The 26738-nt window shown below is 55.6% G+C and overlaps 2 protein-coding genes across 3 annotated transcripts; both read right to left on the reverse strand.

The window, feature by feature from the left end:
• Positions 1-363: 363 nt before the first annotated feature.
• Positions 364-7477, reverse strand: Tagln2 (transgelin 2). 2 transcript variants are annotated; one of them, XM_005078199.4, is made up of 5 exons: positions 7321-7477; positions 2423-2629; positions 1835-2009; positions 1405-1507; positions 364-1122 (listed from the first exon to the last, which is right to left on the reverse strand). In XM_005078199.4, the coding sequence occupies exons 2-5, from the start codon at positions 2600-2602 to the stop codon at positions 981-983; spliced, it is 600 nt and encodes a 199-aa protein (XP_005078256.1). In that variant the 5' UTR covers positions 2603-2629; positions 7321-7477; the 3' UTR covers positions 364-980. The 2 variants fall into 2 exon arrangements, with proteins under 2 accessions (XP_005078256.1, XP_040593131.1); XM_040737197.1 differs by lacking the exon at positions 7321-7477 and adding an exon at positions 4888-5006.
• A 1186-nt stretch (positions 7478-8663) lies between these two features.
• Igsf9 (immunoglobulin superfamily member 9) lies at positions 8664-25049 on the reverse strand. The gene is given in 22 exon segments (XM_040737198.1): positions 8664-9117; positions 9348-9475; positions 9737-9930; positions 9932-10586; positions 10802-10829; positions 11062-11238; positions 11324-11408; positions 11613-11863; positions 12079-12254; positions 12625-12748; positions 12939-13089; positions 13275-13392; positions 13887-14050; positions 15213-15355; positions 15453-15598; positions 15707-15848; positions 17312-17429; positions 17644-17798; positions 18447-18599; positions 23033-23221; positions 23448-23711; positions 24665-25049. Coding segments are annotated over 21 exon segments (3537 nt in total). The 5' UTR covers positions 23506-23711; positions 24665-25049; the 3' UTR covers positions 8664-8935.
• Between the last annotated feature and the right edge of the window lie 1689 nt (positions 25050-26738).

The following is a 26738-nucleotide window of genomic DNA, read 5'->3' on the forward strand; positions in this document are numbered from 1 at the left end:
TCCAGCCCCCCATCCTGGAATAGTCTACTCCAACGTGGGCCATCTTGGCCCGTCTTCCTCAAGGGCCTCCTTTTGGTTAGGCCTGTCCTTGTCAAGACTCAGCCAGGGGCAGCAGGCCATCTGCCCAATTCCTGCACACGCAGCCTACACAATCTGCATTAAGGCTCCTACCTCAAGTGAGGTCCTGTCTCTTCTTAATCCCAACCCGTCTTCCCCTGACCCGAATGACAGAGAGAGGGTGGGGATGAAAACCAAGACAGGGCTCAGCCCCGCAACCTTTCATCTCTGCCCTCGCTCTTGGCCTGGTACGACTCCCTCCTCCGAGTGGGCACAGTGGCCCTAGACACAGCCTGACTCCATCCAAAAAAGAATGAGATTCTTTATTGAAAAATCAGCAAACTCACGTTCCTCAAGCCCCAGACCACGGTGGGCAGCTCTGCCACCTCTGTTCCTGCTGCCCCACCCCTTAGCCACAGTGAGAGGAATGGAAAATAAGAAGCCAGAAGGGCCTCCGCTGGGGAAAGCTGCCCAGATGTGTGCTAAGTACAGCCCAGCTGTGGCCGGAGCGACAGCACGGCCCCGCCCTATAAATTAAGTCCCTACAGCCACAGCTGTAAGAGAGGCCTACTTGTAGAAGGAAGGTCAGTGCGGCATGGGGCCACAGGGCAGCATCTCTGACTCCTGGCCAAGGAATGGACTGGAAGCATAGAGCTTAGGGAAAGAGAAGCATGCTGGGGGAAGAAGGCTTTGGTCCCAGGGGAAAATCGGTCCAGTTTTGACGGCTGTGTTGAAGGAATGTATTAGTAAGCCCAGAGAGAGAGAATCGTCAGACACTGCCAGAGGTGACAAGATAGGTTGGACCCCACCCTGGCAGAGGGAAGCTTAGAGGTCCAGGGGCTCTCAGGGAATGTCACTGCTAAAACATATATATACATATATATTAACCATTCATGGAGGGCAGGGGGAAGGGGCAAGTCTGATCAGAGGATCTGGCGTGGCATCCCATAGCCGGTCATGCCTGCCTGAGATGCTCCACGGTTGGTGCCCATCTGTAGCCCGATCACATTCTTGCCCTCTTGCAACTGGTTGTCCGAGAAGTTCCGGGGATTCTCCTTGGACTTCCTGGGGTAGAGAGGGAGTACTGGTTAGGAGACGGTCAGAGGCTAGCTACCCTAGTAAATCCTTCCCTGAACCTGTAAGCTGATACCCACTCTGCCTTTGAGATCGATCTCTGGGCTGCCTAGAAGCATCTCTTTGTCTCTCCAAAAGGACAGTCATTGTCACAGCCACCACCACCCACCTTCCTGAGTTCTAAAGGAGCTTTGTAAAGGCTGGTTCTATGGCGACATCATTTATTTTCCACAGAGAGGAATGGGCAAGAATACTGAACCAGCAGATACTTACTTAGGAAACCAGTTGGGATCCCCAGAGAAGAGTCCATCATCCCTGGCGACTGCCAGCCCACCCAGGTTCATTAGTGTCCGCTGCACACAAGCCATATTCTTTCCTGGAAGAAAAACAATTATGTTGTCTGAGTGGAAGGAGGGTACTAGACGCCAGGATTCTACCTGTCACTGGGTCTACAAACTTGCCATCCAAACTCCTCATTTGTTGTTCCCATCTAACCTGAGGTATGGCCCTTCCTCCAGCAAACACATGAATGCATGTGCGTGCGTGTGCACATGCACACGTGCACACATACACACACGCACGCACACACACATGCACTCGAACACTTGTCCTCAGCAAACCCACCACATATCATCTTTCTTTGGTAAAGATGGCCCAGCCCAACCCCTGGTCTCCTAGGCAACAGTCCTGGGCCCTGGCCCACCTTCCCAGAGATCCACAGTTTGGAAGATGTCAGTGGTGTTAATGCCATAGCGCTCAGCGGCCTGCAGGAACTGAGAGATTTGCTCCATCTGCTTGAAGGCCATTGTAGAGGCCTGGATCTTCTTTACAGGGGCCTGCCCCTCAGGGTATAGTGAATTGATGAGCTCGCACAGCACCTGAAGGTGACGACATGCTTGGTAAAGATCAGAGCACCAAAGACAGTGGACCAGAGAGGTGTCTTCCCATGGTGAGCCTCAAGGTCCCTCCTGCCTCCGAACCCAGATGAGGAGCCAGTGTTTAGTCTTTCCCTGCTACTCCAGAATCACTGCCCAGAGCTTACGCCTCACCCTCTTTCCAAACAGCTGTTCTACAGGCACCTATGAGCTTCTGTTGCTAGAGGCATACCCACCTTGACCTTTACTCCTGGGGAGGTAGGAAAGCATGGGGCTCTAACAGCCTCCAGGAAGATAGTTCAGGCTGAAGACAAACCTGGGTCTGTCTGCTCTTTCGTCTCTTCCTTGGGTTGAGCAGTCCCCGGTCTCCCCCTGCATCAGCCCCGTTCTCCCTGCATCTCCCATCCGGCTCTCACCGTGCCATCCTTGAGCCAGTTCTGGAAGTTCTCACGCCCAGGCTGAGGCCGGCCCACATCCTTGCGGCACTGAGTGGTAATCCACTGGATCAGGATCTGCTCCAGATCCCCGTCATATTGCTTCTCAATCTTCTGCTGCACCTCTCGGCTCAGGCCGTACGAAGGTCCGCGGTTGGCCATTCTGACAGCTGTGGTGACGGTGAAGAGCTATGGAGAGGAGATAACCAGGCCCACGGTCAACATTCTACAATACGCAGGGTGCCAGAGAGGGAAGCCCTGCCCAGGACCTAGCACAGCAGGGCTCTGAGCTCTGGCCAGTATGAGGCTGCAGATACTAAACTTCATTCGAATGAATGGTTTATGTCTAGAATGAAGCCTAGGATTCGCTGGGAGAGAGGATGGGGGAATGCTTTGGGTTCAGCTCTTCATTGGGAGGAATGAAGCTAATAAAGGCAAGTTGGTCAGCCTAGCCTCGAACCCTGTCCCTTAAAGCCTTAGAAAATGAGTCAGGAAATGAGAATACAGAGCATATGGGAAACCTATGCCAAGAGTGGGAGCGAGTGGAAGTAGCTTCCACAAACCACTAGGTTTTTAAGTGAGCATCTACTATCTGTAGTAGGGATTGCAGAGGGGACACAGGGCGTGCAGGTGACAGTGTAAACAGTGTACACACTGACTACTAAGCTGCACAGTTCAGATCGTGTTACAGGAATTAATAGAAGCAGAGGGACAGAAGCAGTCTAGGCGGGCTTGCTAGAAAAGGTAGGCCCACATTTTAGCAGGCAAAGGGAATTTCCTGTGAGAAACCTAGCCATCAAAACACATTCCTTCCCCTCCCTTCCAGGCATCGTGGTAGACAGACTAACCCCTTCCTCCTTCTTTACTGTCACCTCCGAAGGCGGCTATGTACTAATTCCCAGAACTGGGAGATATATCACCTTACATAGTTAAAAAAAAGTGTGGAAGGGGCGTTTGCAGATGGAGCGATTACCAAGTATCAGTCAGGTGGGCCCAGCATCATCTTCATTCAGTGAAAGGGGAAGGCAGAATGGGAAGGGGGACAGTGTGTATCACACAGAGTCATGAGCCAAGCAATGACCCCAGAAGCCAGAAAAGGAAACGGATTCTCTGCTAGCTCCCAGTCCCACCAGCTCCTGGACCTCCTCTAGTGAGACACCCCCACCCCCAACCATCAGAGCAGCCCGTGTGTCACTAAGTTCACAGTTTGTTACAGCAGAGCTGGGAAATTAATCTAGAGCCTTGGACCTTATTTTCAGGGCCACCTAGAGAGAGAAAGGATGGCGGCTGGCTGGGTTTCACTTTCCTTGAGGACCTTGGTTAGGGAGGACTGGTAACTACAGGCCTGAGGTGGCAGCCTGCCTGCCCCACCCACCCACCACGTTAGGTCCCACACCAGGAACCTAAAGAGCAAGTACGGGAGCTGCTGCTGCTGCACAAGGGAGACAGGAAGAGAGGAGGACACTGTCCCTCACTTGGTGCTCCCAGCCCCGGCTTGGGGTCCTTCTCTCTGGTCAGAAGCAGAGCTGGCCGTCTTGGACAGCTCAAAAGCTGGTGTCCCCAGGACAAGAGCCTCCATTCAACGAGAGGCAGGGAGCCCACATCTGGCTCTAGGCCAGGTCGGACTTAAGGGATGAAGTCATTCTGGCTCCCTCTCATGCACCCCAGGTTAAACACTCCCACCACCCCCACAATGGGTTCTGGTGCTCTGCCAAAATACATGAAGTCAGGCTGTCTCCAATACTGTCTGGGCAGAGGTTGTGTGCTGGGTCAGCCCCCTCCCCCACCCTTCAACACGGCTGCCCCTTTCTGCCCTGGGTTATCCAGCTACACATTTCCGGCAGGATCTTCCCCATAAATCAGCTATTTTAAAACTCCATTAGGAGACGTCCCCCAGCCAGACCAGATAAATGTCAGGCTGGGTCCCGACCGACATCACACCACAGGCCACACACACAATCAGCTCGAGGAAGGCAGGTAAAGGGGTGGAGTGACTGTGGCCTGGGCAGAAAGGGGGGGGTGGACACACACACACACACACTCACACACACACACTGAGACACACACACTCACACACACACACACACACTGAGACACACGAGACACACATACACACACACTCACACACACACACACTCACACAGCACCCTCGCCTTCACAAGCCCAGCCGCAGCTCATCACTCCAAGTCTATACAAGCTTTGTGTTGTAACCAGAAGACAGGGTAGGAAAAGGAGGGGCTAAAGGCTCCTGTCACAAGCAATCCGCTCTCCCGGCCAAATTTCTAGACCTCTCTTCTGGAACAGCTTCTCTTGGGGCTGTTTCCAAGGAGCCGATGGGTCTGAAGCCCGGGCACAAGTAAAGAAAGGGCAAGAGAATTGTTAACCAGATAGCAGGGTTAAGGAGTTCAAAGACAGACCCTGCCAGCGTCCCCCTGCCCCAGATCTACCTCCGAACAGGAGACGACTGAGGAGCCCTCCTCTGGCCCTGGAGCCTGGGCACAGCTGGCGAGGTTGTTGGCCTCCAGCTGCAGTGTCTCTGTTCCACTCTGAGGAGGCCACGGCCCCAGAACCCCAAAGTGGTAGAGCCATGGGGCGGAGTTCTCAGGCGAGGCTATCCCAGCCAGGCCAGCAGCTGTGTCTCTCCCTACCCCCTCAGGCAGACAGCTGATGGGTGGTGGCTGCTGCAGCTGGAGACCCACCCTAGCTACACCCAGGAGACCGACCCCAGCCCTCCCTCAGAAAGAGAAAATAGCAAGTCTCCTTCGGGTGTGGGCTAAAGACGTCCGTCCATCTGTAACACAGGTAACCCAAGGGAAGACAACAGCTGGACAGCCTACATGGCGGGCGGGCAGTGATGAACTCCAGAGACTGTAGCCCTGGGAACAATCCTCACTCAGGCCTACAAGGTTACACACAATAACTGGGAAAGGAGGAGGAGCCACAAAAGGCCTTCCAGCCCTGGGCTCCACCCAAACCGTGGCGGGCAGCTTACCTCACCTTCAGCAAGGCAAGGGGAACACCAAGTTGGGAAGGGTCGGACTTTGGGATCCGTGACTGTGACTGAGTATTTATTAGGAAGACAAGGGGACTCTCCTCTCATTGTGCAGATGGAACACAGGGAACTTCCCAACGCACTTGTGAGTCGGGACTGTTCTGAAGCAGAAATGCCACATGGGTAGGCAGAAGGCCAGTGGCAGCACTGTGATTAAGGAGACACCTTGGGGAAAGACCCCACGCACACCAGGGGGCGGCCCCCTGACCATCTAGAGTCCCGAGCAGAAGAGAAAGCTAAGCTCGGCAAACAGGAAGCCGCAAGGCCTACTCAGGAGGAGAGGAGGGGGTGGAGGCCGTTGCCATGACTTTTGTGTACCAAACAGAAGAATGGTGGCAGGGTGGGGGCCCCCCAGGCAGGAACACCCACTCCACACAGCCTTGGGTGGAGGCCCTGGCTAAAGGAGCAGGAGGGATCCGCTCTCAGGGTATAGCCAGAGGCGGCCTTGGAGGTCCTGGAAGGCATACGCAGTTTGTGGGTAAGAGAGGGAATCAAAGAAGTCTAGAAGACACATCCGGGCTAGGAAAGATGCTTCTGAGCTAGAGAGCCCACCCCTGGCAAGGTGATGGAGTGAAGACAGACTAGGGGCCAATCCCCTGGGGCTGACTGTAAAGCCATGGGTGCGCAAAGGAATTGCAAGGGCAAAGATTATTTGCTGGCTCTGGAACAACAGCATCCTGCTCACCCCTCCCAACCTTGCCCCGCAGTCAGAGGTGTACCCTGAACTGCTGGAAGGAGAAACTGGGAGGAGCTTAGAGATGAGGAGCTGTCCCTGACTAGGGCTCTGAGAGAACTAGGGGAGCCCTTCGAGCCACAGGTCTCCTACACTGAACCTCCGCTTTTCATCACCGCTGCTTTTGCTCCACGGACACCGAGTGTTCCAGAACCTCTCCCATACGAACACGGGGAGGCCTGCAGAGCCCAGCAAGGAGGCAATCTACTTCCGGTCTGCAGGTTCAGCCCCTTCAGCCGCCGCCCCCACCCCCACGGCCACACCCTGGGCCGTTACTGCGGATGAGTCACCCGCCGCCCTCCCGCCACTGGGGTGACGCAGGTCTGGGCAGCCCGCCCGCCCGCGGCCACCACCAGCTTTCCCAGCAGCAGGGGGCACGGGAGGAGGCAGCGGGGCTCAAGCTAGGGTAGGCGAGCTTGGACAGCGGCCAACCCCTCCAGACAGGACACATCCGAGTGCAGTCAGGGCTGCAGCCCCGAAATGTCCGAGGTCAAAGGCACTCCAGGAGAGGGATGTGGTTTCACAGAAGACCAGGCCACTGTGCAAGTAAGGCACGGAGACCCGTGACCCCAGGTGGTGAACCCAAGTACCCAGAAAAGCAAACTAGCGGGGGGGGGGAGGGAAGTGGGCGCAAAAGCGCGGTCTCGAGGGCACAGAAGGCAGGCAGCGCACACACGTGCTCCTGGACCAGGAAGTAAAAGGGTCGCAAGGTGAATCCAGGGCGCGCGCCAGGACCCTGTCCTCGCCGCCACTCAACGCCAGCCTGCGAACGTCGGACTCCCTCCTTCCTTCTTTCCCAAGAACTCGCCGGAGCAGTCCGCTGGGGCTTGGGACCGGTCCCCTTGGATTGGGATGGACGCCCCGTCTATGCACCAGCAAGGCTAGCCTTACTTAATTGTCCAACAATACAGAGCTTGGGAACCGGACCTGACAGCACGGGGCGAGGCACTCAGTTCGGACCCTTGTGGCCGCCAGTCTACAACCCCCACGCTCCCTGGAGCAACAATCAAGTGTTGGCTTCACGCTTTCTACAGACCACACACATACCCCCACCCCATTCGCACCCCGCTTCTGTGGTCCCTCAGTCCTGCTCACCGTCCAAGCTGGATGAGTAGGTGCTCACGCACGTCAGGGGCTGCAGTGGCGAGTGGAGCTCAAGACCCGAGCGGGCTTGGAGTTTTCTGGAGGGTCCCGCCTCAGACAGGGCGGACCAGGGGCGGGGCAAGGGCCGAGGAGGTTTAAAGGCGCAGCCACGAAGCCTCGTGGAATGCGGGAAAGCTTAAGATAGGTGGTCAGCAGGCAGGAATGAGGGTTAAAGGACCTGCTGAGTCCTTGGCGCCGCCACACAGGTCTCCACCCACAAGAGCTCAACCTCCACTCAACAGCCATATAGACTTGCAATCCCGTAGGAAACTTTCTGCCTAGGTTAGTTAGCTTTAAAACTGGGAAGGTAAATGGAGGTACAGGAAGAGCCTTCCCCCAGGATTGAGTAGGGTGTGACAGGACTGGGGCTTGCAGGCTGGGACAGCACCCCCACGTGGTTCTGCTTGCCATTTAACTTCAAGCCTGGGCAAAAACTAAAAGTGAGGTCACTCCTTGCCCAGGGTCCAAGGGGTGTGGTAGGCTTTAAGAGCTGGGGTTCAGACCCAACTTTTCTGTCCCTCTCTTCCATCTCCCGTTTAATAACCTGACATTTCCCCTTAAATCTTGGAGGGATCAGAAGGGGGAGAGCTTAATGGAGGAAAGCTGGCAGGCATTTTTCTGCCCCTTAGGGTGGAGAGTGATAGTTTAGGGGTGTCCAGAACACCTTCTACTTTTTTACAGGCTTCAATTAATGGAGTCCCCAGGGTTGTTTCTTTCTTCATATTATGGGGGAGTCCTCCGTTGAGTTCGATATTTAAAAAAGCAGCTAGTTCCACGCTGATCGATGCATTTTTCTATTTCCGAGTCCCCACTAAGACCTACAGGATGCTGTTTTAGTCGTCCTCTGTTTCTTTACTGGCGCTTCACCTGTTCTGCCTGTTACCTGCCGTGTGGTGGCTTTTGACCAATTATGAAAGCACCTTATGCTTTAGTTTTCCAGTCTACAAAATAAACTCAAAGCTGTGGAAACTCAAACATCGCTTGGAAAGAGCATAGAGCAGGGCTTGGCACACAGGGAAGGCTGTCAATCTTTTGTGGGGGGGTGGTCCCAGGAACTCACTAAAGGCTGACGCAACCTGAACTCTTTGTGCCAATGTGATAATCAGCTTCCGGCTTTATCACAGAATTTGGTCTGCTGTGAACCTCTGTCTGCCTCACTGACCAGAAAGAATCCCCCAAGGACAAAGCATTATCTCCATGAATTCTGTCATGGTTTCCAGCCTAACAGCAAATCTCTGCTAGCTGACCCTATTAGGCACTCAGCTTCTCTTAGGCACAAAGATAGGTAACAGGGAAACAGTTTTCAGACTTTTATTCACCAGTTAAAAAAAAAAAGCTGCACCCATACTATAAACACCACACACACACACACACACACACACACACAAAGCTCAACCCCAGACTCAACTAAAGAGTCAATACATTCATTCTACACCAAGCTCACGCAAGCCTACCATCGGTATGCCTGGGTGCGAAGGGGTGGGGCAGTGCCCGAGCTTGGAGCCAGACAGAGCCTTGGCCTCCATTGCAGACCCATACGACTTTCCTAGCCTCGCACTAAGTACGTTCATAGCAGTGTAGCCTGTTCAGGGTAGGAGACGGACTGCTGGTAGGCCGGCAGCCGGGACCTGGTGGCATCCCTTCGGCGGCGGAAGGCTAGGAATTCCTCCCGAAGGGCAGCACAGCGGGCCTCGGGGCCAGGAGCTTGGGCTGTGTTCAGGAGGCAGCTTTCCTCTGGAGTCTTCACACCTTCAAAGGGAAGGCAGGAAAATGTGAGGAGAGGCATGGTGACTCACCGGGTGAAGGGCTCAGGCCGGAGGCTCCCAGGGGCCCTTGCCTGCAGTGAGCCTAAGGAGCGAGAGAGAGGCTCCAGGGCGGGGAGCCTGAGACTCAGGAATTGACGGGGGGATTAGACAGACCAGCTCGGAATCTGGGAGGGTGAGCGTGAGCCAGTGCAGCCAGCTAGGAAGTTCACGTACCTAGCTCTGGCTCGAGTTCAGGGCGGGACCGAGAGCTGGCCAAGCCCAGATGCCAAGGCTCCAGCAGCTCCATGTCCCCAGGGAATTCTGAATCCCATTCATAGTTCTCATCCACAGACGTGTTCCTCCTGTTCGAAGGGACGGGCGGAAAGTGTGGGCAGAGGAACAGGAGGCACACAGCAAAGTATGAGCCTGGGGTCCTCGAAAGCGGATTGAGCATCCGGGGCCTCAGCGGAGTTTCTAAGAGAAGCCTTCTGGTCTCAACAGTGGGAGCCGACCGGGGAAGGCGAAGAGCATGGGTGGGCGGGGCGGGGGCGGGATCTGGAATGATCTGGAATGACAGGGCAGGATGCAGGGCCGGGGCAACAATGGGTAGGTATTGCCTTTACCTTTTGCTGACTGTCACCACGTGCTCCCTTCGGGGCCACCTCTCGGGGCCACTGGCCCAGCTGCTGGTGTCTCCTGGTGCTGGACTGAGGTAGCTTCCCCCCGCAGAGGGGGCTGTGGAGGGGGGCCGCAGGAAGGAAGCACTTCCTCTCCCACTGCTCTGGCTGGTGAGGCTGCCGCGAGGGGCGGCTGGGGGGAAGCCCTGGCAACACCCGCTCCCTCAGCGTCCAGTCGGCCAAAGCTGTGTAAGGGGGCTCTGAGGAGGCCCCCGCCCCCATCAGTGTCCGCGGAAGCACTGCCCTGAGGTTTGCAGGGGGTGAGTCCGGTGGTGGGAGGAAAGACGAGGGGGCACAGGGCTGAGAACCCATGAAATCCGGAGGTGGAGGTGTGGGCTCCTCAAGAGGTGGCCAGTCCCCATCTACGTTCATCTCCCGGAAGAACGGTAGGCTCAGGTACTGGAGCAGCGGCCCCGGACCTGGTGCGGGGGCTGCAGGAGGCGGGCCCACAGGGCTGACGTCTGCAATGCAGAGGGGCTGAGGGACTCCACTGGGACTACTACTGCTGCAGTCGAAGGACTGGGCCAGGCGTTTGGCTGAGGGCTGAGGTTCTGTCCGCTCCAGACATAACCGTTCTTGTGGAGGGGCCACAGTGGGTCCCATCACAAAGCGGCCATCTGGGCCCCGGCAAATGGGCTCCAGTGGTAAGGGTCCCCGACCAATCGGAGAATCAGGGCGGGGGCTAGGAGGTCGGGCAGGCTCCCCCCAAAGCAGACTCTGGCGTAGGCTGGGGACCGGGGAGCCCTGGAGCTTCAACTTGGCCACGCTGTCAGGGCTGCTGGAGCCAGGAGCAGAGCTGGAGAAGGACACAAGATCAGGGTCTGGCCTTGCAAAGTTTGTTGCACAACAGAGCAGAGCTAGGGAGAGCAAGCAGGGGCGGGGCCAGGTGGTGGAAGGAAGATAAACAACATGTGGGCCAGGGCCAACACACTTGCCTCTAATTTCTATTTCTTTCTGGAGGCACAGCATGGGAAGCAGTGGGAAGGAAGCCAAAGAAATAAAGGGACTTACTGTGGTGGGGAGAAGATCAGCGGTGGATCTGTAAGGACAGGAGAGCAACAAGGTGATCCAGGGAACCCTCAGCTGCATCCCCATCCAACTGGGAAAAGGGTACCCGAGGGCCAGGCACCAGATCTGAAGGATTCCCCACCAAGCCCGAGTAAAAAGCGGCTGGTGTGGGCAACCTTTCGCGTGGCCAAGTAGTACTTAGGACCCCAGTGATGAAGGTGGAGGGGTGAGGGCAGCCTGGGGAAGAGAGCGGTGGCCCCTACCCTGGCGCAGACGTTTTCTGTGGCGGCGGACAGCTCTGCGACGATTCATGAGGCAGGCAGCCAGGATGCTCACAAGGACTGCCACGCCCAAGAAGCAGACCCCGCCCACAACACCAGCCAATACAGGCTGTGGCAGGAGACCTGGTAGCTGTGTTCGGGAGGGGTACACCTCCAGGCCTGGGCAAAGAGACCGGAAAGAGGGTCAGTGGACTGTGAATCCCCATACAACCTCCAGCAACTTTCCCTCCCACTGGGCTCTCACCAGAAGTGGAGATGTTGGCTATGTTGCTGGGATCACTGACGTAGCTATCAGCAAAGGCCACGAGGCGGAACTCGTAGAGCACATCCTGGGGATTAGAGGTGGAGGGGCCATGGAGCGGATCAGGGCCAGCACTGCCCACCACAGACCCTTTTGTGAAGGCTGCAGTTGGGAGGTAAGAATGAGGTAGGACGGGGGTGAAAGAGGCCGAGTCAGGATGAGAAGACGGGATTAGGACAGAAGGGGACACTGTCACGTCCCTCGGAGGACCTTCCCTGCCTCCTCCACACACCTTGATGAGACCAGGCACCAACAGCTGGATTTCTGTGCCTGCCACAGCTTGGTCCAGTATCTCCCAGCCTTGGGAGCCCTGCCGTCCTTCCAGGACATAGCCATCCAGTCTCTTAGGGATGAGTTCTGGGGGATCCCAATGCAGGAGTACCCCCCGGGGTGTCCGAACTGCCACCAGACTTCTAGGAGGGGACAGGGGAGGTGGCATCTCTGTTGGAGGGAGCCTGGAGGCAGCTGGTGTGGTAGGAAGCCCTAGGTGGTACACATGGACAAATGAGGGATTAGAGAGAGTCTCGGAGTCCTTCGTGTGCCCCTCCCTTGGACGTGCCCAGCTCTGGGTACCCACACATTCTGCCACAGCCTTTCTGTACCCCCTCTGGGTCCCAAGCGTCTCAGCATCTCTGCGCCATCTCCACCCCAGGGCCTCCCCGTGCTTTCCTGTGCCTCACAGGGTTGGGGACCCTCACCTTCCGGTATAGACAGGACGATCTCGCTGAAGGGCCCACTGCCCAGCTTATTCTGAGCAAGGACGCTGAACTGGTACTGCGTGTGGGGTTGCAGCCCCGGCACTAGGAGGTGTGTAGCCCCCATAGGCACAGCCAGAGATACCCAGTCATGGTGGGCTCGGTCAGGACGCTTAGCCCTGGGGAGTATAAGGAAATCTCATCAGCAGGGAAGACTGGGATGATGCAGGGTCCGGAGAGCTGACCTCACCCCTCTGCTCAGCCACCGAAGTCTCAGGACCTCAGCCCTGAATGCTAAGAATCTATGAAAATAGGCAGCTGAACTAGCATGTGACTAGACACGAGGGATGGAAAAGAGGGAGGGAGGGATGGAGGGAGGAAGGGAGGAGAGGAGGGAGGGAGAGAGGGAGGGATGGAGGGAGGAGGGATAGAAGGAGGGAGGAGGGAGGGAGAGAGGAAAGAAGAGGGGGAGGGAGGGAAGGAGGAAGGGAGGGAGAGAGGACAGGGGGCCAGGGAGATCCAGGGTGAAGTCAGGGACAGGTCACTCACAGTGGGGTATACCAGACACTGAATCTCTGCAGATAGCCACCATCAAAGCCAGGCTCCCAAGAGACATTGGCACCCTTGGGTAAGGGTACCACAGACACATTGGTGACGACATGGGGACTGGTGCCTGGGTAGGGGGAATGGAGGGAGGGGTGGTGATCAGGACCGTGAAGTAGGGTAAACGAAGAGTAAATCGGAGGTTCTGTCCTCCACCCATCATCCTGGGGATCCCATACCCACAAATCCCCACTGCACCTCCCAAGAACAATACCCCCATCTCCTGTTTCACATGGCTCCCCAAGCCCCAGGCCACTAACCTAGCACATAGACATTGGTAGAAGTGGCCACTTGGGCTACAGCGTTGCTGGCACTGCATTCCCATCGTCCATGGGCCTCCTTGGTCAGAGGTCGAAGGATGAGGCTGCTGTTGCTGTCCACTTGGGCCTGGCCCTGCAGCCCCCGGCCCACCTACAGAACCACTGGTCAGCCCTGAGGACACATGCGGCCACCCCTCACCAAGGGGGCCACTCATCTCTCCAGGTAACTTGTCCCCCCCCACACTGCCTCTGACAGCCTGTACCTTCGCCCCAGAACAACCAGGGAGACAGTGGGCATGGGCCCAGGTGAAGTCGAGCAGGATTCGGGAGCCTTACCTTGGCCCAAGAGACAACAGGAGGAGGGTCTCCCCGAGCAGAGCAGGGGATGAGTAACTCTCGCCCCACTTCTTGGAAATACTCTTCCTTGGGCTGCTCTATAAAAGCCGGGGGGAGCCTGCAGGCCAGATCCGGATTGGGAGGGGGCCTCATACACAGCCCCTTTCATCCCTAAGCTTGGATGCTCCCCATTCCCAGATCCCTGCCCTGTCTTAGTCTCTAACTCATTCTCTGTCTCCTCAGTTCCATGTCTTTGCTCCAGCAGGTAGGACGGCAGGGCAGTGGTGGGCTGGGACCAGACTCTCTTGAGATAGATGAGTCTCTACAGACCATCCTCCCTCTCTTCTTTCTTCTCTCCCCCCTTCCCTCCCTCCCCCCCTCCCCTTTCCTCCTTTCCCTGTGGAACTCTGGCAAGGGAGGCAGAATGCTTGAGATGAGACTGGTAACTCATTCTGTGAGTGTGTACGTGACTGATGTCCCACTGCCCGGTCTCATCTCTGCGGAGTCTGCTGGCTGTTACTATGGCCACCACAAGAAACAGACTTAGGAGCCCCTCCCACACCTGTCTGCCTGACTCCACCCTTAACGTGGTTTAGAACGAGGCCATACCACAGCAGGTTTGCTGTAAGGCTCACCTTGAGTAGCACCCGGGTGATAGGAGAGGGTCCAGCAGTACCGAGACGGTTGTAGGGGGTACACGAGTATTCTCCCAAGGCATCCTCATTCCCCAGAGCGATGATGAGTGAGCCCTCTGGGCCCTGCGACCAGCCAGGGAACTGGCAGGCAGAGGAAATGACAAGTAGAAAGAGAGACTCAACAGAGGCACAGCTGGGGTGCAGAGAGGCAACTCAAGAGAGGAGGAAATGCAGGAGATGCTCTTGGAGAGAGTCAAGCCATCAGCCGTGTGGGGCTTGGCCTGACCCTCTCTCCCATCTCTAGACCTGCACTTCTCTCCAGTGCCACTCACGGAGAAGAGTGTGAATGGCATCCCGAGAGTTGAGCCACGTGGCGTTCCCTGGCCACTGTGAGTTCCCTGATGTCCTCGAGCAATGCGGTGCTAAGTCCTGCATCTCCTACTCCAAATCCTCTTCTGTAAGAAGGCCCCCCTTCTCCTGGCTGAAGTGTGGCCCCTCCCTCTCCATATCTAAATACTTGTCTGTCATTCTGGTCTGAGTATGGAAGTCTTTCTGTTTTCAGGTCCTCTCTATCTCGGACTTACTAACCCCTCCCCCAGACCATTAGAGCTACTTCGTGGCCTTCCAGCAGCTCCCCTAACTCCTGCTCAGTCCTGATACCACACCACCACCACCTCCAAAAACCACTGCTGCTACTGCCTTAAGATTTTTATAACCTTTCAACAAAAATTTACCGGAAGCTACAATTGTAGAAAGCCCTAAGACACAATGCCTCCAGGAATTTACAGTCTCCCCAGACAAACAGAAGAGCCCCATCAGCTTGGAATGAGGTCATATTAAGCTGGCATGCAGTTTTTCCTTTAGGACCCAACCTGTCTTTCCAGACTTCTCTACACCACTCAAGCACTCAAGTCCCTACAGGTGCTCACTGTAGCTCGCACCTTACCTCAATCCATTATCTCATCGGCACACACATCCTGTCTCTGCACAAAATGACTGCACACATATCACCAAAGCCCCAGAATTTGTTACTGACCTCTCCTCGACTGGACCTAAAAGCAAACGAAGCCTTGTTCCTTCTCGGGCCTTCCAGGACAGTCTCTGTCACAGTTCTGTCCCCGAGACAGCCTTCTAGGGATGGATACTTTGTTACACCCCCACATCCACCACCTAACACAGTATCTGGTAAGAAGCATGAAGTTTCCCCATAGGGCTGAATTACACTCAGCCGCCCACTGCAGCTGGCCCTCTGACCACAACAACACCTAGATAAGACTTTCCTTTCCCTGTCCCAAGTCTGTACCTTGTCCAGCTGCAAGGCCTGCCCATCTTTGGTCCACGTGACAAACAGCAGTGGGGGGTTAGCACGAACTGGACACTGGATCACCCCCCGCATGCCAATGGGCAGGAGTGTCTCAGGAGGCATGGCTGTCACCTGTGCTGGGTCTGGAAGAATGCAGAGACAAGTTGGAGGACAAGGTCTTGGTCTGTCTCAGGGGGTAGCAGACCGGGGGTGTGGGTGGGAGTGGTGGCTCAGACTTACAGAGCACAGTGAGGTAGGCAGTAGCGGAGGGCGGGTGCAGAAACCCATTGCTGGGCACACAGGTATAGTGGCCAGCGTCGTCAGGCTGAGTGGCCTGTAGCCACAGACTTCCATCAACCAGGATCCGCACTCGAGACTGTAGGCGGCTGCAATGTGGCATGTGTAAGGAGGAGCCCGGGCCTCACCCACACGAGTCCCTCAGATACAATTCCTCAGTTCCCTGACTCCACCACCCAAGTGGTAGGTTACCCTACCTAATATGGAAGACATTGACGCCATCCTGGAACCAGCTGTAGGTGAGGTTAGCCGGGTATGCCTCAGCCTGGCAGGCCAAAGAAACATCCTGGGAGGCATTGACCGTAGTGTTGTTGGGGGGCACCAGGATGACCGGAGGTCCTGAGGGCAGTAGAAAGGAAGAGAGATGTCCTTGGTCCCTGATCTCCCCAGAACCCTCGGGACACTTCTACACCTCTTCCTGGCTCTGCCCTTTGTAACAGGGGCATGAGTGCCACAGGGTCTTGAGGGCCTGAAGCAGGAGATGTAATAAAAAACCCTATTCCAGCCGGGCAGTGGTGGCGCACGCCTTTAATCCCAGCACTCAGGAGGCAGGCCGATCTCTGCGAGTTCGAAACTGGGCTGGACCGACAGCCTCCAAAACAATACAGAGAAACCCTGTCTTGTAAAAACCAAAACAAACAAACAAACAACAACAACAACAACAAAAAACCCTATTCCAGGGGCTTCTCCCTTTTTCAAGCTTCCTTGTTTCACCGGAACTGACAGGTAACTCTATTTACCCTCTTTCTCTCTGCTTAGAAACTCTGTGAAGGAGGGTCAGTTTTAACTCTGTTCATTTACTCTTTCTCTCCCTGTCACACCCATGTCTCCCACATAGGTACCCATACATCACCAAAGATGCTGTAGCAATGACAGGATCTAGATTCCCCTGTCACCTCAACGCTAATGGCATTCATGCAGGAAGGACCCCATTTGCTCACAGAAAACTTTCACCGCAGTGCCTACCCATAACCCCCATCTTTCCATATGTCCACCAGGCCAGTCTGAGCAGCTGGCTGTCCCCATGCCAGGCAGATTCCTGTCCCTAGTGCATATCCAGCACACACCTTCTGCTGACCTGTCTCTAGCTACCAAACCCCGTTGCCTTCTCCACCCGGGGGCCTCGGTGCATAGCCAAGTGGGAAACGGCCCAAGCCCACAGAGAGCGCCTGCCGCGGGCTGCACTGAGCACCTAGCACTCAGCTTGCTCATCTCTCGAGCTCTCATAAGGGCCAGCGTGTCAGGCGCCATCTTTCTGCTCTGGCCGACGGAGAAGCGGCGTTTCAGAGGCAGACACATTAGGAGGGACCTCGCCCTAGGTCAAAGAGGGAGGCAGGACTTCTGCTTGGGCCTTCCTGATGCCAGGGTCTCTGTCCTTTAACTATTCGGCACTGCTCTTGTCAATTACCAAGGACAGTGACACTCCGGTGAATCACAAAGTTTCCCCTCCAGGAAGCCAGGTGCTGTGAAGACAGGTTCCTGCCTCTCACAGCTCCTTTGCACCTCCTTCTCAAGGGACGAGCTGAGCACGAATGACTGCATGTCACTTTATGTGCTTGCCAAAGTCCTGAGAGGTGGGTATGAACCTCTGTTTTGGCCCAGGAGCGTTCCATGGTTTGTGGCCTAACACTAGCCCACGTCCTTTCCTCTGCTGGGCACTAAAATGCCCATTTCTTCAATCTTTCTTTCACCCTTCCTCAGATATGAGCCTCCTCCCCATCTGCTGTGGGCTTCCCCTCCAACACAGGTCATGTCTTCTCACACAGGAGGCCCAGGTCTCCAGCCCTCCCACCAAAGAGCACCTAGCACCAGTAGTTGTGTGGTATGGGTGACGCTGCCCTCGGTGCTGGAGGCTTGGCAGGTATAGTCTCCAGCGCTGCCTCTCTCCACCCGACGGATCCTCAGTGTCCCGTTCTGCACCTAGGTAAGGCAACTTTAAGAAAAGGTCCCTTCCTGTTTGTCAGCCTCACACCCTGCACTTCCAGGACCGGCCAGCAGAGGGAGGCAGCACCCCAGGCTCAGGGAAGTCAATAGAAAGCCCTTCCGCCGCCAACGCCGACCTATCTCCCAGCTTGGCTTCTGCCCCTCCCCTGCCCTCTCAATTTTGCCCTTCCACGCTAGGGGGCCCACTCACTTGTACCTGACCCTGGCCCTTGCCAAGGTCCTGTCCTCGGAATTTCCAAGTCACAGAAGGCTGGGGGCTGCCACGGGCCACACAGCGCAAGGTAGCAGCCTCCAATTCCTTCACTTCCAGTTCTAAGGGAGGCGTCTCCTGGAACTGAGGGGGCGCTGTAAGGGAGAGAGGCGTCAGGGGCAGCCAGAAAGGCTACCAGCCCACAAAGCAGCCTCAAAAGCTAGGGCGACCTCGGAGCGGCTGCCTTCCCGGGCACATGGGAATGCTAGCCCAGGGTCACCTGTCTGCTGTGTCAGGGACACAGGACCATCCCAATACTGGCTGCATGTCCAGAGCTAGGGGGAGAGCCAGGGGCCCAGGGGAGTCTGGGATTCAGGAGGTGGTCTTAGACTCATCTCTGCCACTCATCGGTGGCACAAGCTGCCTGTCTACCTGATTCTCCGTCTCAATCTCGCCTATGAAACGGGGCGAGACAACTGTCTCCCTTGTAGTGGTGAGGAAGAAAGAAGGTTTCAGACGAAAAGTGCCGTGCACGGGCGAGCTGCACCACTCACATTAACCACGACCCTCGGCCGAGGAGTGGAAGCCCCTGACTCAGAGCCTAGAGGCCGATTGGATTTTATTTGAAGAACTGAAAGGGCGGGTGGGGGGCAGGGGTGGAGGGCAAACACCAGTGAGCACGCGCCAGGACGGATAGATAGGGCATCAGCACGGCGCTGCAAACAGGGCTCCCGCTCTGCTGTCACTACCGGAGTTCCCGCCATTCTCCTCCCTCCCTGCACCGCCTGCTCCCAGCTTCATACAATTGACTGTCAGGTGCACCCAGGAGCCGTTGGCAAAATCCTGTTCGGGGCTGTGCTGGTCCAGGAAGAGCACACGGCACTCGTACCAACCCTGGTCTTCCACCCGGAGCCCCTCAATCTGGAGAGACGCTCCTGTCTGCAGTCGGACTCTTCCTGTGGGGAGGGAAGCCTGAATCAAGGGTGCTGAAGGAAGGGACTCTGCAGGAGCCCCACAGTCCTGCTCACACAGGCCATTCCCAGAGCTTGCGAGTAGCCTAGGCCTGTTATTCAAGAGTGAGGGTTTGCAGAGGAACAGATAGGATCGAGGTCACTGAAGGCAGAGTTCAGTCCTTCCGACTGCTGCGTATCGATGGCGGAGACCCAGACCAGAGAAAGTCAAGGTGGACAGAACGCTCCCCTCACCCACTTCCCAGGCCGTTAGGGGAAGGAATGAAGGGTCACCTCTGCACTCCTACAAGATTTACCACCCCTGAGCTCCTTTATAAGACCAAGGTGTGAGTCCTCTGCGGGTACTCTGGCTTTCAGAGGACTGCGTCCCTGGAATCCCCAGCAGTGTTTGGGGCCCTCCGGGGACCCAGACCTCGCCTCCCAAAGCCTGTAATCCCTGGGAACTATTATCAGCGGCCTAAGCGCCTTAGAGTGGCCAGAGCCCAGCCCAGCCCAGCCAGGCAGCAGAGTCAGCAGCCGGCTCAACCCATCCCATCCCCTCCCAGCCCCAGCTGACTGACCACACGCAGCCCCACAAGGCCACACACCCCAGCGCAAAAAGAAGTTTCCTCCCCACCAGGTCAACACCCACAGCATACCGCCAGGCCGACCGAGATGCCCACCCGGTCCCTCAGTACTCTCCTCTGAGGGAACCCCGCACCCTGACAGCATTAGAAGTCCCCTAGTAGTGCAGAGTGCGAGACAGGCACGTGCTTGGCAGCCCAGAACACCCAGGCACGAGTCCAGCTCAGCCACACGCTCCCCTGCCAGATCGTTACTTACTGCATCTTTCAGATCCTACCTCCCAAGTACCAGTATTTCCCTGTCTGCCACCTCCCACCTGGAAGCCTGCAGTGACTCTCACCCGGGTTGTCCAGCTGCCCCACCCCCCTACACTTCCAGTCGCCCACCCTCACTTGACCTTTGCTGTGAACAAATGGAATTTTCTAACAGTCACAGGACAGGCAAACGTAGCTCCCAGACGATGCTCTCAGAGTCCTGCCTATTGCAACCATCCCTGACAGGAGCAATCCTGAAGCTTCTGGGGACCCACTCCCTCCACGCTGTTTGTACCTAGGGTGGCCTGTCTGAAGTAGAAACCCAGCCTGTTTGTCCTAGGTGGGAAGATGAGAGCCATAGCATCTAGGTGGCCAGTGGGCCTCTTTTCTTCTGACAGTTGGTTCCTGGGGTGTGGCTTCTTTGGAATGGGTGGAATGCTTGCAGGTCTAGGTGTATAATCCCCACCCAAAGGATAAAAATGGGCCTAGAAGGTAAATATTTAACATAAGAATACCCTTCCTTGGGCTGGAGAGATGGCTCAGAGGTTAAGAGCACTGGCTGCTTTTCTAGAGGTCCTGAGTTCATTTCCCAACAACCACATGGTGGCTTACAACCATCTGTAATGAGATCTGGTGCCCTCTTCTGGCCTGCAGGTGTACACGCAGACAGAACACTGTATACTAAATAAAATAAATAAAAAAATAAATAAATCTTAAAAAAGGGGAATACCCTTCCTCAAACCTGCGGGATTCCTGTCTCTCTAATCTAATGCCAGGCTGAGCCCAGCAGACCCCAGACTGCAGCTTCCTCCATGCCCCACATGATATAACTTTTCATTATGTTAATCTCTGAGCTCCAGAGCGAAGGAAGAAAGACTGAGTATTGAATATGAGCCAATATTAGACAATCACCATATTTAATCCTCCCCCAAAAATCCATTATTGATGAAGGAACTAATGTTAAACTTCTTTCCATAATTGCACAGCTATTAGGAGATCAAGCCAGGTCTCCCAAGTCAGTGAGTGAGCTTTCCACCGACATTAGAATCAAACAGTGTTCAGGGCACTGAGAAGAGTCTCTGATTCCACTTAAATGTTACCAGCTAATGGTGAACAGTCCTGACATCTGTTAACCGGAATATTCAGTGCAGCTGGTCCCACAAACTAACCTCTCTGGGAGGTCCAGACTACTGAACTGCAGTGTTTCAGAACAGGAAGGTGACCAGAGTGGCAGTCCTATACCTTCCTGTCACCTGGACCCGCTCCAAACCTAACGCCCTTCAGATCTGCCTACACAGGACAGAGTCTGCGCTCTCAGGCTCTGCAGAGGCAAGAAGCCACACTAAATTTAACCAGGAACGTGGACAAGTGTATGCTCATACAAAAGTTGAGCATGGCAGTGACTGTGTGCGCACACTGTACTACGAAGCCAGAGGCAAAGGCATTCTAGGAAGATGTATCGAGGCAGCCAGGTTAGAGAACCAAAGGCAGAAAAGGGGGATTACTAGAGGGAGCTTGGGCATTCTAGATGGACAGTCCAAATGATCTATCAAGCAACTCAGCATGCCAAGCATCCCTGAAACTCGGTACGACAAACAAGGGCCAAGAGCCAGCCTCACTGACTCTGACTTAGTCCATCCTCCACCCCGGGGAACCTGACTGAAGTCAGATTGCCTTTCCCCAATTCCTGGTCCGCTTCATACCACCCTGGTGCTATGCTTAATACTTTAAATACTAACTTAACCTATTAGTACTAGATCATTTTGTGTTCCCTTTTACTCCTTTTGTACTAGTTTATGCATCTAGGTTCCTCTGCTCCACAGCTTCTAGAACCCTCTAAAACCAGCTTTTCCTTCAGCGTGGCTCCCAACCCTATCTCTCTCATGACTCCGCCCACATTCTAGGCCTCCAGTCTCATGCGTCCCAGGCCACATCCCCTCCACTTGCCCACAGGGTTTATGACAGAACAGCATTGTCCTCAGCAACCTCCACCTCCTGTTGCTTAGCAACTGCAATTGCGAGTCCCCCTGCACAAAGGCCGAGAGGCCCCCTTCTGAACTCTGAAGCAAAAAAGGGTTAATGGGCTCAGAGGCCTCCCCTCTGGAGTCTGCACCAGAGCAGGACCCATGTGGCTGGTCAGGAGCTTTAGGCCACTCAGGGGCAAGAGCAGGAACAAAGGGTAGAGGTAAGAGGAAACTCAAAGGCTTGCAACTCCCGATCCTTAGAACCAGAGGAAAGCCACAGGTAGGCAGGGAGGCTAGCCATCTTGCGGCAGCGTATCTGCTCGGGGACCAAAGACAATACAAGACTGTAGGCGCTGTAGGCTGTAGCGAAGCAGAGTTTTCCATCTGCCAGGTGGGGTCCCAGGGAAAGCCCTTCCCACCTCTCCTCCACTCCCCACCGCCTCGCCTCTGCCTGGCAATAATTTGAATTTGTCCAGCCTCAGTCCTGCAGCCAAAGCCCCCTGGGCGCAGGCAGGCACAGACAGGGAGGCCGGCTGTGCCTGTGCCATTTCTCTCCACTTGTGCTAATTGAGGCCCACTTTCATCAAGCCCCCAGGGCTCGTGTAGACTCACACACACACACACCACACACACACACACACACACACTCCCAACTAGGCTGTTTGCCAATAACTGCCCCCAGTTTGAAAATAAACTCTCTTCTGCAGACACCTGCCAGCACCTCCTTCCCGCAGCTCAGCCAGCCCATGACAAGAGCACAGCCAATCCCAGGATTTCCCTCAGGATTCAAACCCAAGACAGAAAAGGGACCCCATCAGCATCTCTCCAGGTGCCCTTTTCTGGGTTTCGATTCTGAAAAGGAAGTACCACAACTCCCTCTTTCCCAGTAGGCCAGATCCATCCTACAGGCCTTCTAAGACTTTATAGTAAACCACTCAGATGAAGGCTCCATCCAGGATTAGGAACAAGCTGGTGTGCAGTAAGACAGAGAGGTGGTCTTCTACTGGGAGATCTGCCTGCTCCACGAGCCTCCAGAAGCAGTGACCCAGCCAATCCCATCTATGCCTTTGGGGAACTGGAGCCTCCCCCAGCAACCCCATCTGTGTTCATGTTCTCTGCTATTCAGAATCACTATGCTCCTGATACCCAAAGAGCCCATATCCCTACCCACTCTGCTGCCCCTTTAACCCACTCCCCAGAAGCCGGGAGCCTCCAAACTGCGGTTCTGGACAGTAGGGAAGGGGAAGACCTAGAGCAGCAGATAGTAGATCCAGAGACCAGCATAGGGCTAAGTGGGGAAACTACAGAAGATCAAGATGGAGTCTGGAAGGTTGCATGAGATGAGGAGAGAACGATTAGCAAGTTGGAATGGATACCTGGAACAGGGCTGCAGGATCTCCCATGCATGCGACACATCACACACAGCTAAAACATCATATCTCTAATGTGCACATGCATCACGTATAAACAAATGGATCCTTCAGTGAATTAGCATTACTGGGGAGCAGAGTCATGCTTGCTAAGCAGTTGGGGTAGCGGAGCAGGAGATGCGATTGGAGAGGGTAGGCACAGTGCAGCCTGCGCAGCCCACCTCTGTTGGTGACACCCCCCCCTCCCACCTAAGGACAACTCTTACCCACGTAATCAGGGTCAATTCGGGGAGAGTAGAGGCCGAACTGGATGAAGATGGGAAGCAGGAATCCAAAGCGCAGCCACTCGATGACATGCAGAGGGGGGCGGCCAGCTGGAGGCAGCAAGTCACAGCCCAGAACTGCACTCTCCCCAGCCCGGCCCACCACAGAGACCACCTCAGGCTTCCTTCGACCTACGTGGCGGGTAGCATGAGGGAACATCAAGGGGTCAAAATGAGAAATGAGAGGGGAGGCTCCATCAACATCTCTCCAGTTTCCTTAAGACTCTGCATGGCAGGAGGAACCCCCCAACCTCTCTGAGCCAGCCCTAGCCCCTACTCACACTCTCACAGATAACCCCTTCGCGAACAGTCACATCCCAGGGTAACAGAGCTGATGATCCCCGGGGCTCTGGCTCACCGTCAGCCCCCTGGCTGATGACCAGGCTGAGGATGGTCAGACTGAGACACCAAATCATAGCCCAGCTGGCCTGCTCACCCGGCCCCTCCTATCCACAGGAGCCCAGATGGAGGGGCCGGAAGGCTGTCCACTGCCCAGCAATCCCAGAGAGCATCGGTCGTTCTGATCCGCCTCAGGCAACCAGTCTCAGCTCTCACTCTTCCAGTTAATGCCTAGCTCATGCAACACCTGAGGGAGCTGTTCCAGTCTGGAGAGCCACCAGATCTAAATGCAAAATATAAGGCAACATAAGGGTTGGTCAGTGGAGGAGACCGGAAGAAAGCCCTGTTAGAGCGGGGAAGAAAGAAGAAGGTGGGGAGAAAAGGAGGGACCTGCACAGGAAGCGGAGATCTTTTGGTTGTACTGCTGGGCATCAACTCTGGGCCTCATTCCTGCCAGACTCTACCACAGCTACACTGCTGGCGCCCAAACCAGAGGTCCTGAAGCCCTGAGACTAAGCCAGGGTGTGAACACCAACAAGAGTGCTGTCCTGTTGAGACTACACAGGTAAGGGATCAGATCCTAGAAAAAGCAAAGGAATTCTGGGAATGCCCGGCAAGTGATGCAATGTTCCTAGCAAAGTGAGCCAAGTGGACTCTGGGTTCTCACACAGGGGAAGTCCTGGAGATGAGGGCCATTGCGCACCAGCCTCCTCACCCTTCTTTTTCCTGATGCCAACAAGGTAACAGATGACAAGATAAGGCCATTGGTCACCGCCACCCTGTGTGACCAATAGGGACCATGAGGACCTTGCTCAGAAGCAGACAGCCACTCTAGAGCAAGTCTCAGATAGACTCTAGCCCCTTATGCAGAGAGTGCCCCACACAGAGCACCCACATCCAAATCCTCACCCTATTTCCCGCCCTCTGTGTGGAGCCCTGGACCTGGAGACATTCTCCACTCAATCAAAGCTGCTGTTGGCAGTGAGTGAGTCAGGGACTTGAGAGAGGAGCATGCCTTCCCCACCTGCTAAGGATGGGGGATGGGAGAGGGGGGCAGCATCCTCCAGGTCTGGACAGATCCAAGGCTGGCAGCTGTATCGACTTTCTTCAATATGCTGCCAGAGAGCCCTCCCTCCCCCATACACCCCGACTTGGTGCCTCACCCTAATTACTCCCACACACCCCTCTCTAGTATCCTGGGGGTGCCAGCATTCGCCAGGCCCTCCATTCCCTTACCCTTGAGGCATGATCTGAGAGAAAGCAAAACGGCTTTGGAGTCCCTACAACACACAAAATGAGCCCCGGAGCACGGAAGGTAGGCACTCCAAACAGTGGCAACTCCTCAGCGTCTAAGAAGGGCACAAAGGGCCAAAGGGCCCTGACCTGGGCCTGGCAAACCCAGTGGACTTTGCTCTGAGGCCTCCACCCTCTCCTGAGCCTCACACAATTCAGCACCGTCTGTAAAATACCCTCCACCCTCCAGCAGGCAGTGTCACCCCTGGATGCCTGGGGCCTGGTGCTTATAATTCCCTTGCCTCCTGTGGCACCATCCAGCTCTCCTGGACTTCCCTGGAAAACCTTCCAATTGTACCCTATAAAAGCCATTCTCTTCTGACTCGACCAAGACTCTTGCGACCCAGGCATCCCCAGAATGTATCCCACTTTTCCTGGAGCCTTTCCAGCTCCCGCTCCCCACCCACCCACCGTCCTTGTGATCTTCGCCCCATCCAGCACTCCCTCGCTTCTAGGACTCCCATCCCAGCCATACACTTTTCATAGTGTCTGCAAAATAGCAGCTTCTCACACCTGATCAATCGCTTCAAAAGCACCCTTGGCTGGCCTCCTCCAGAATTCCCACTTGCCCTCCCCTTCTCCCCCTACCCTGCTCTCCCGGGGACCCTCACCCCCGCAATCCTCCAGGACTCAGCCCACAATACACTTCTGATCGTCTATCACAACAATTCTCTTTTCCCTCGCATTCTCTGGCTCCTGGAACGCCTTTCTTTTGGAACCCGCCAAGAACGCCCCTAAATTACCTCTAACATTCTTCCAGATCTCGGGGAACCCCACTCACCCATCAGTAATTCCACTTCGCTCCCAGAACTACCCTAGTTCTGCTTCCCCCAGATAATTTCACTTCTCTCTAGAGCTCCCCCCGGTCCCCCGTCCCCTACAACTCCTCACTGCTCCCCATGTCCCCGCCAGTACCCCATTTCTACGCCCCAGGACACCCCTACCCTCACCTGCTCTGCACCGCACAGCTCTGCTCTCGCAGCCACACAATAGGGGGCGGACCCGCCTCCCCGCCTCAGATGCCCCGAGCGCCTCCCGTCGCCCTGGAGACCGCCAATCCCCCTCCCGCGGCGTCCAATTGGAGCCAACAGAGGCCGGGCAAGGCGGGCGGGACGCCCGAGCCGCCTGGGAGTTGTAGTTTAGAGACAGAAGGACGCGGTCACACGTGGGCTCCAGTCGCCCTCTCGTGGAGCGCTGTACAACTAAGCGTGGGAAGGCTGATCGCCGCTTCCCGCCTCGAGTCGGATGGGCTACTGGGTCAGACCGACCGGTGCACCAAGAGCCGCAGGAGCCTACCGTCTTCGCTGGCTGTTTGCATGCCCTCCTTCCTTTATAGCTTACCTATGGCCTTCTCCCCTTTCCGAACAAGCGTGCCACAAAGGAAGCATCGAAGGTTGAAATCGGAGCCTGGGGCAGGAGCACCTGGTGGAGAGCAGGATTCCCCGCCCCCTCCCTGGGGATCCACCCAAGTGCGCGACCCATCTGATCTCTCTTTATCCCCACCCCCACCCATTTCCTCTCGCCGGACTGGAAATACCTGTCTGTATTGGCTAGCTCCCAGCTTTTGCCCGGGAGCCTCCCTGTGTGTAGCTTCCTGAAGACTGATCTAGTGTGGGGCTGCCGGGGCAGCTTCTGGCACCAAGGACCTAGAGAAATAAGCCCCGGGAGGGAAGAAATGACAGACACCCTAAAACGGAGATTGAAAAAGAAAGAATGAAATAACTTGCAGGGTGCAAGCCCTGGGGGTAGTTTCATGCTGTACTGTTATTCATTGCTCCTGTACTCTGCACTGAAATCCCGCGAAATGAGTGCAGCTCCTTCTGACTAGGGAGGAAGCAGCCAGTGGACCAGATGGAGGAACTTGCCCAAGAGTTACCACCTAGACACATTCAGGGTCTGCATTCAGATCCAGCCTGGATCACGGAACCCACCCTTGGACATTTCACCCACAGGAATGTAGTTAATGAAATCGGGGTCAGGAGCAGACCGTGGGGGAAAGATTGTAAGCACACCTGAA

This window comes from Mesocricetus auratus, unplaced genomic scaffold (genome assembly GCF_017639785.1).
Source record: "Mesocricetus auratus isolate SY011 unplaced genomic scaffold, BCM_Maur_2.0 Super-Scaffold_100676, whole genome shotgun sequence".
NCBI lineage: Eukaryota > Metazoa > Chordata > Mammalia > Rodentia > Cricetidae > Mesocricetus > Mesocricetus auratus.

What these genes read in the sequence shown, in the direction of transcription:
- Tagln2 (XM_005078199.4), bottom strand. Translation starts at nt 2,602, where the DNA reads ATGGCCAACCGCGGACCTTCGTACGGCCTGAGCCGAGAGGTGCAGCAG. An exon ending in ACTGGCTCAAGGATGGCACG is followed by an intron (nt 2,010 to 2,422) that starts GTGAGAGCCGGA and finishes CGTCACCTTCAG; the next exon opens with GTGCTGTGCGAGCTCATCAA. An exon ending in GATCCCAACTGGTTTCCTAA is followed by an intron (nt 1,123 to 1,404) that starts GTAAGTATCTGC and finishes TCTCTACCCCAG; the next exon opens with GAAGTCCAAGGAGAATCCCC.